Source organism: Anarrhichthys ocellatus, unplaced genomic scaffold, assembly GCF_004355925.1.
Source record: "Anarrhichthys ocellatus isolate YVR2014 unplaced genomic scaffold, GSC_Weel_1.0 scaffold12, whole genome shotgun sequence".
Lineage (NCBI taxonomy): Eukaryota > Metazoa > Chordata > Actinopteri > Perciformes > Anarhichadidae > Anarrhichthys > Anarrhichthys ocellatus.
Genome location: NW_022280042.1, coordinates 6,002,025 through 6,009,582, shown reverse-complemented (window position 1 = coordinate 6,009,582; position 7,558 = coordinate 6,002,025). Strand labels below are relative to the sequence as shown.

Here is a 7,558-nt window from a genome sequence, read left to right as displayed (position 1 = left end):
CCCCCCCCCGTTTGGCCTCTGGGCCCAGTCTCGTCTTTGAATGGGTCTCCTCAGTCAGAGAGATCCCCGTCGATGGCACCCCCATGGTCTGAGAGTCGGCATTAGAGAGATTGGCGGCTCTGGCCTTTTGAGGTGAATTAGCCGTGACCGAGTCCCGCTGACACCGAGGGGCTGGACACCCAGAGCAGACAGGCAGAGGGGGGGGGGGGGTGGACTGGCAAAACTAATTTGGATTGATGGACAAGCGGACAGAGACGGAGGATGGGTGTGCAGAAATGAAAAGTACTGTTTCATGCTTAAATCGACAGACGTCTCCTCCTCCTCCTCCTTCCACCAGGTGTTTCCTGAGGACCAGATAGAAGACTGGATGTGGTTGTGACCATGTTTACGTCAGGGTGGGGGGTGTGGGCCCTCTCCCCCTGCGGCCTCGTGCTGGTCCTCTGTTTGTCTGTGTGTCTGTCCCAGCAACCTCACGTCACACCGGCAGACTGCAGCAGAAAGGAGCATCCTGTCGTCTCCTACCAAGGTGGGTGCTCTCAGTTAGTTGTGTTTATCTTGTGCATGAAGGTTTGTATGAAGTTCATATGTTCATATGAATGTTTACGGTGTGGCCTCATTAAATGTTCCTCTTCAGCTGTCTAACAACTGTGAAAGGGCCTTTTGATGATATTATTTTTGACAGGATGTCAGCTTCCATTCAGCTCAAAGTGTTCAAACCGTGCTGTTATTCTTTTGGATACATTTGTCCCACGAGCCGGGCCGTCGAATGGAAGGAACCAGCATTCATTTGGACGCCAGTGATTTGCTCTGAAACCTTCTGAGTTTGTTGCACTTTATGTGGTTTATGAAAAACATCCAGTAGCTTGTTTTATTGTTCAGTTTTAGGTTAGCTGTCATCCTGCCTGGGCAGAGGTTTTAAATCATGTCCATTTAATTTAATATGTTATAATAATATGCTTTATTGATGCAGAACCTTTCCTAAGCAAAGTCACAACGTGCTTTGCAAGGTAAATACATAAACAAAGCCGGGCAAATAAAAGTACAGAGAATGGATTGATATAAAATCTACCACAATAAAAGTCAAACTAAGGACTTGTGTTTGCTTTTATTGATATTCCTGTTAATATATTGTGATGGTTGTGACGACCGCAAGAAAATCTTTTTTTTACAACAAAGGGCTCATTAAGCAAATCAATATCTGTCTCTATTTACCCATAAATTGTTGTGTTTTGGGATTGTTTCTCAGATGTTTTCAAGTGTCTGGCTGTGATACATTTTGGCCACCAGACCTCCTGACTCTGATTATATTCTGCACCAATTTTTGAAATCAAATCCTTTGTCTGTAAAGTCGAAGCCTTGGGCTGTGTGGTTGAAAAGGCTCATGGGCGATTTCAGAGCTGTCAGACTGCAGGATCAGGTGAGTCACTGGAGAGAAATGTGGCACATCAGTGAAAACACTGAGGGCTTAAGCTGAAGCCGGAGCCGTGAGCCAGGTAGCATTTGGTGGAGAAAGGGTTCCCACGCACTTCATGTTATGGCTCTGCACTGCTTTTCCCCCTCTTTCATGTCTCCTCCTCTTCTTCTTCTTCTTCTTCTGTCCAGCGTTGAGGCCGTGGATGTCAGAGTTCTCCCATCCAGGAGTGAAGGATTTCTCCCAGCTGGCACTGGACCTGAGCAAACACCACCTCATTGTGGGAGCGAGGTGACAAACAGCTTAAAGCGGACCAAACCTCAAACAGCATCCGGTCAACATATGTTGCCAATATACAATGGAGATGATTAGGTTTGATCATTTGCATTCTTTTTACAGAAACTTCCTCTTCAGGCTGAGTTTGAGCAACGCCTCGCTCATACAGGTAACGTTAGCCAAGAGCGTACGTTAAAGACAGCAACAAAGCCAATAAACGTATTTCTCAAAATGTTTAACTGTTTCCATATTTCCATATTACATGTTGCATGAAGTGTTCCTGAACTCCTGCCTGTGCTGAGTTGCAGTTAACGATCATTCGGTTGTCAACAAACCGAAATATTTGTTGTTTTGTCACCGCAGGCGACAGAATGGGCGCCCGATGACGACACAAAGCGCTCTTGTCAGAGCAAAGGGAAGACTGAGGTAGTGTGTTGTGTCATATGAGACAGAAGTCTGTGATGACTCTTTTCAAAATGTCGTCTGAAATCACGTTTTGTTGACGACCATCGGAACTGAGTTGTGCTGTGTTGGTCTGCAGGAGGAGTGTCAAAACTACATCCGGGTGCTGTTGATAAGTGGGAGGACGCTCTTTACGTGTGGGACCAATGCTTTCACCCCAGTCTGTGTAACCAGGCAGGTTGGTACAACCGTTCATCATCAGGAGACGTGATGATCAGGTCTGAGCCATCTAAATTAGTAAAAAATAAAAATACTACTCACAGCTCAATTTCCACAGTATCTCACGAAAATTTGAAGCCTCTGCAAATTCATTTTTGTACTCTACCCCACCACCACAGAAATGTAGTAAATTAATGTAATTATTTGTTAGAAATAATCCTTTTTCAACCCACACTGCAGTTCGTTGGTTGTGAATTCAGTTGTGTTTACACCTGTTTAACTTCCTGTCAGATTGGTAACTTCAGTCAGGTGTTGGACACGGTGAACGGCGTCGCCCGGTGTCCCTATGACCCGCGCCACAACTCCACCGCCATGGTAACAGAGAGAGGCGAGCTGTACGCCGCTACGGTGATCGACTTCTCAGGACGGGACCCCGTCATCTACAGGAGCCTGGGGAACATCCCGCCACTGCGCACCGCCCAGTACAACTCCAAGTGGCTCAATGGTAAAGAATTGTCCTGCTTTCATCTCCTATCGACCCGTGTCTCTGTTCATGGGTGTCATATCTCCCACGTCTTTCCTTTTCCTCCCCTCGTCTGTCTTTTAGAGCCTCACTTCGTGTCTGTTTATGAGATTGGACGATTCGCCTACTTCTTCTTGAGGGAAACCGCGGTTGAAAACGACTGCGGCAAGATAGTGTTCTCTCGCGTGGCCCGGGTTTGTAAGAACGACATGGGCGGACGTTTCCTTTTGGAGGACACCTGGACCACCTTCATGAAGGCTCGACTCAACTGCTCACGCTCGGGAGAAATCCCCTTTTACTACAACGAGCTGCAGAGCACCTTTTACTTACCAGAGCAGGACCTGATCTATGGCATCTTCACCACGAATGTGTGAGTAGCGTTCATTAATAACACGACTAAACACTCCTCTTCTATATACTAGAGTTTAACTGATACAGATGTTTGAAGGCTTATGCTTATATGATTTTACTGAAGATACTAACAGCCAGTGTAACTGTTTAAAAGGTGCAGCATCCTTGAAAACATCATGGGAACTCTCTAAGCCCAGTGTAATAATACCACACTCATACTACCCGTTAACATGTATTTTATCTTTATCTTACCTTGTTGATAACTATGATTGTAAGCCATTCTCTTTCTCTTAATCTTGCTTTTCTTCTCACTGAGATCTGCCTGTGATCACTTCCTCTTCCTCCTTCAGGAACAGCATATCAGCGTCTGCTGTCTGTGCCTTCAATCTGAGCTCCATCACCCAGGCCTTCAACGGACCCTTTCGCTACCAGGACAACCCCCGCACTGCCTGGCTCTCCACACCCAACCCCATACCCAATTTTCAGGTAATTCACACATTTAGAGAAACTGGATCCAGATAGCTGTTCTCCTCTGACAACTTGATGATGGTAGATGTGAAAGTCTTGCCCTTCCATTATTTCCTCAGCCTTCCCTCCAAGACTGACATTTCATTTCATCTTGGTGTGCCGAGTACAGTGATAGCTTCTTGCAGCGTAGCACACAGAAAATTCTAGCGCAGCTCCATCAAATGTACCTACAACAATAAGTGCTCGGCATTTTTCCCATCTCATATACGAAATGCTGCCAAAATTGGGCTGCAGGGACATTGCAGTGACATTTCAGTTTCTGTAATCTCTGCATTTCAAATGCAATAGTTTTTTTTTTTTTATGTATTTAACATATACTTACGCTGTCAGTAATGGCCTTCTGATATTGAGCTATTTCGTATATATCCATTTACGATCTCAGTTACGCTGCAGTGTTTCTAGCTTGTGCTCCCAGGTTTTAAAACCACCAGCCGACGTTCTTAACGCGTGACTCTCATCCCTCAGTGTGGCACCCTGGAGGAGGGAGGCCCCGGTGGGAACCTGACAGAGCGCAGCCTCCAGGACGCCCAGCGACTCTTCCTCATGAACGATGTGGTCCAGCCCGTCACCGTCGACCCTCTGCTCACCCAGGACAACCTGCGCTTCTCCAAGCTGGTGGTGGACATCGTTCAGGGCCGAGACACCCTCTTCCACGTCATGTACATCGGCACTGGTGAGAGAGGCGGTAGACAACTGGGGCAAAATTAAAGAAAGACAATTGTATTACTGATTTAAAATGATTATTAAAATTAGTTGAAGAATAGATCATTTGATCGAAGAACGTTCCTCCTTGTTAATCTTGTCCAATCAGAATATGGCACCATCCTGAAGGCTCTCTCCACAACCAATAAAAACCTTCAAGGCTGCTACATGGAGGAGCTCAGGCTCCTCCCTCAAGGGCAAATTGGACCAATTAAGAGCCTGCAAATCCTTCACAATGACAGATCTTTGATTGTGGGACTCGATGACAAACTGGTGAAGATCCCATTGGAGCGCTGCTCCAGCTATCCATCTGAAAGGTACGATCCAGTAGACCCTCAAAACTGCAGCATCACATACGATTTCAGCTTCTAGAGAGATTTTCCACTCGGATTTCAGATAATCAGAAGCCGATTGACAGACCCTAGTTTTGTTTTATAGTTGATCAGAATAAAAGGAAACGAGTGACTAAGGATTATAACAACACAGATTCAATCAATATGAATATTTAAAGTATAAAGCGAATGTACATTTTATTACATCTGGGAGCCGGCTCAGTTTAAAGGTTCACTGCTGCTGCTGCTGGCAAATTTACCAACTCAACTTGAACATACTTAAAAAGATTAATGAACTTTGTGCCGTTAAAGAGACAAACACATGCTGGTGGCCAAGTCTGAAAGGCCCGCATTAAACGCTGACACAGATGATTATGTTAAGAGCCCAGTTCATTTTCCCTGCTGAGAAACTACTGAACTGTCAGTCCATATTTTTGCAAGACATTACATAGGTGGCCATGTCATGAATTTAGTGACAACCTTACAGAATGTTGTATGAAGCCTCAGTATCACTCCTTCCAGCATGCTCTGTTTGAAACACAATAAAAGTCCTTTAATATAGAGAAAGTCTACAAGACCGTTCTGTTCTGCAACTGCAATAATGACTAGTTGTCTGCATTCATATCAGTCAGTGCATGGAAGCTCGGGACCCTTACTGTGGCTGGGATCACAAACAGAAGCGCTGCACCACCATCGAGGAGAGCTCCAACATGAACCAGTGGACCCAAAACATCACTGAGTGCCCAGTAAGAAACACAAACACAGTTAGCCTGCTGTGTTGGTCTTTACTGTAAATACATCATCAGCTTTCTATCAAGAGTTCAGGAGAAGTTCTTAGAATCTATTTCCCATTTAATTAATCATCATTTGTTTATCACACAGCTGCATATTTAGTGATAATATTATGGTAGCATCAAGCTGTAGTTTTGGTGCGAATGTGACTTATTCATGTGCATATGACGTGGACATTAATCCCCTTAAATCGTCTCTGGAGGTGAGGAACCTGACACAGGATGGCGGTTTTGGTTCGTGGGTGCCGTGGCAGCCCTGTAACCACAATGACGGCGAGGGCTCCATCAGCAGCTGCGTGTGTCGGTCCCGCTCGTGCGACGGCCCTCTGGCCCGGTGTGGCGGGGTCGAGTGTAAAGGCCCACTCATCCAGGTGGCAAACTGTTCCAGGTGCAGCCTCTTGATGCAGATCTTCACGACTTCACAGACCAGTTACTCTAATCTGCTGACGGCTTAATAAATTGGATGAATAAAATAAAATGATAAAACAAATGGATTCCCGATTCTGTTCCTCAGGAATGGCGGCTGGACTCCCTGGTCTTCGTGGGGCCAGTGCAGCAGCAGTTGTGGTATCGGATTTGAAGTGAGGCAGCGGTCCTGCAACAACCCCTCGCCTCGCCACGGTGGTCGAATCTGCGTCGGCCAGGGTCGAGAGGAGAGGTGAGAAGGAACGTGTTTGCATCAGTTTTCTGCACCTGGAGGTAGAAATCGCCTACGATACAAACACGACAGAGTCAGAATATCATGGCTTTGGATGGAAATGAGCCCGGTGTCACTGTGTTTCCAGGCTGTGCAATGAGAAGAAGCCCTGTCCCCTGCCAGTGGCGTGGACAGCCTGGGCCCCCTGGGCTCACTGCAGTGCTGAATGTGGAGGTGGGGTCCACTCCAGGACCAGGACCTGTGAGAATGGCAACAGCTGTCCTGGATGTTCCATGGTACTGTAGTACTTGCTTACTAAAGAAATTAGGCTAAAGGTGTTCAAGCCACAATGCATTTATTGCAGCGTTGTGCAGCCCTCCGTGCCGCCGTAAGCTTTGCCTCTTCACAAACACCAGGAGTCCCATTAAACGCAGTAATTAGCCGCGTAATAAAGTCCCTCCAGAAAGAACGGCAATATTTGTGTTGTTCAGCAGCAGTGTGTCTCTGCAAGCTGTTCATAATGGATTACTGAATCTTTAGGATCCTTCGGGAGATGAAGAAAACCTGCAGAAGAATAGACAGAAGTAGCTGTTTCATCGTCCTCCTTCCTGTTCTCCAGGAGTATAAGGCCTGTAACCTGGAGGCCTGCCCTGAGGTGCGCCGCAACACCCCCTGGACCCCCTGGATGCCGGTCAACGTCAGCCAAGATGGGTCCAGACAAGAGCAGAGATTCAGGTACACCTGCCGGGCGCTGCTCCCCGACCCTCAGCAGCTCCAGCTGGGCAAGAAGAAGATGGAGACCCGGTTCTGCCCCAATGACGGGTCTGGAGCCTGCCAGACTGACTGTGAGTACTGGGAGTTGTAGCGGAAACTTTAGGTTTAGATTAGTCTTTATTTTTGGATTATACCAGTCTGAAACAAAAGTAAGCCTGGTGTAACTCAACAGACCAGTCAAATATAGTAAAACCTGCTAATCAGCGCTGCATCTGGTTGGGCTTTTCAGAGTGCTGCTGGTGGCAGAGCTCCCAGTTTGCCACAATAAACACAGCTGGTCCCATCAAAAGCAGGATGTAGCCAAACTGTATGCAGACATCAATCAGTAGACTGATTAAACATCATTGAACCGTCATGAGAAAACACGTGTCCATGGCTTCTCCTTTCCTTTCCCTTCAAGGAATCTTTTTCACACAGAAACAAAAGATACAAAATCACGTCAGTTGAGGTATTTAATCCAAAATAGGTAGCTGAGAAGGTGCAAATGTCATTTTAATGTTTCATATTTCTGCTGTCCACACTGAAAGCCTCATTCATAGGTAAATCATTTCTGATTCTGAATGCCTGTGTGTGTGTGTGTGTGTGTGTGTGTGTGTGTGTGTGTGTGTGTGT

General features: G+C 46.4%; 1 protein-coding gene across 3 annotated transcripts in view; it reads left to right on the top strand.

Moving 5' to 3' along the window:
- Positions 1–7,558, top strand: part of LOC116385893 (semaphorin-5B-like) — a 33,669-nt gene that overhangs the window by 21,291 nt on the left and 4,820 nt on the right. For all 3 annotated transcript variants that reach the window (XM_031851632.1, XM_031851630.1, XM_031851633.1), the window contains 15 exons: positions 338–526; positions 1,603–1,702; positions 1,811–1,856; positions 2,051–2,113; positions 2,229–2,327; positions 2,600–2,813; positions 2,916–3,201; positions 3,533–3,668; positions 4,176–4,383; positions 4,522–4,729; positions 5,373–5,490; positions 5,739–5,923; positions 6,050–6,193; positions 6,321–6,468; positions 6,792–7,017. In XM_031851632.1, coding sequence (XP_031707492.1) covers positions 382–526; positions 1,603–1,702; positions 1,811–1,856; positions 2,051–2,113; positions 2,229–2,327; positions 2,600–2,813; positions 2,916–3,201; positions 3,533–3,668; positions 4,176–4,383; positions 4,522–4,729; positions 5,373–5,490; positions 5,739–5,923; positions 6,050–6,193; positions 6,321–6,468; positions 6,792–7,017 — 2,326 coding nt within the window. In that variant the 5' untranslated portion in view covers positions 338–381. The remainder of the gene's footprint in view (positions 1–337; positions 527–1,602; positions 1,703–1,810; positions 1,857–2,050; positions 2,114–2,228; positions 2,328–2,599; positions 2,814–2,915; positions 3,202–3,532; positions 3,669–4,175; positions 4,384–4,521; positions 4,730–5,372; positions 5,491–5,738; positions 5,924–6,049; positions 6,194–6,320; positions 6,469–6,791; positions 7,018–7,558) is intronic.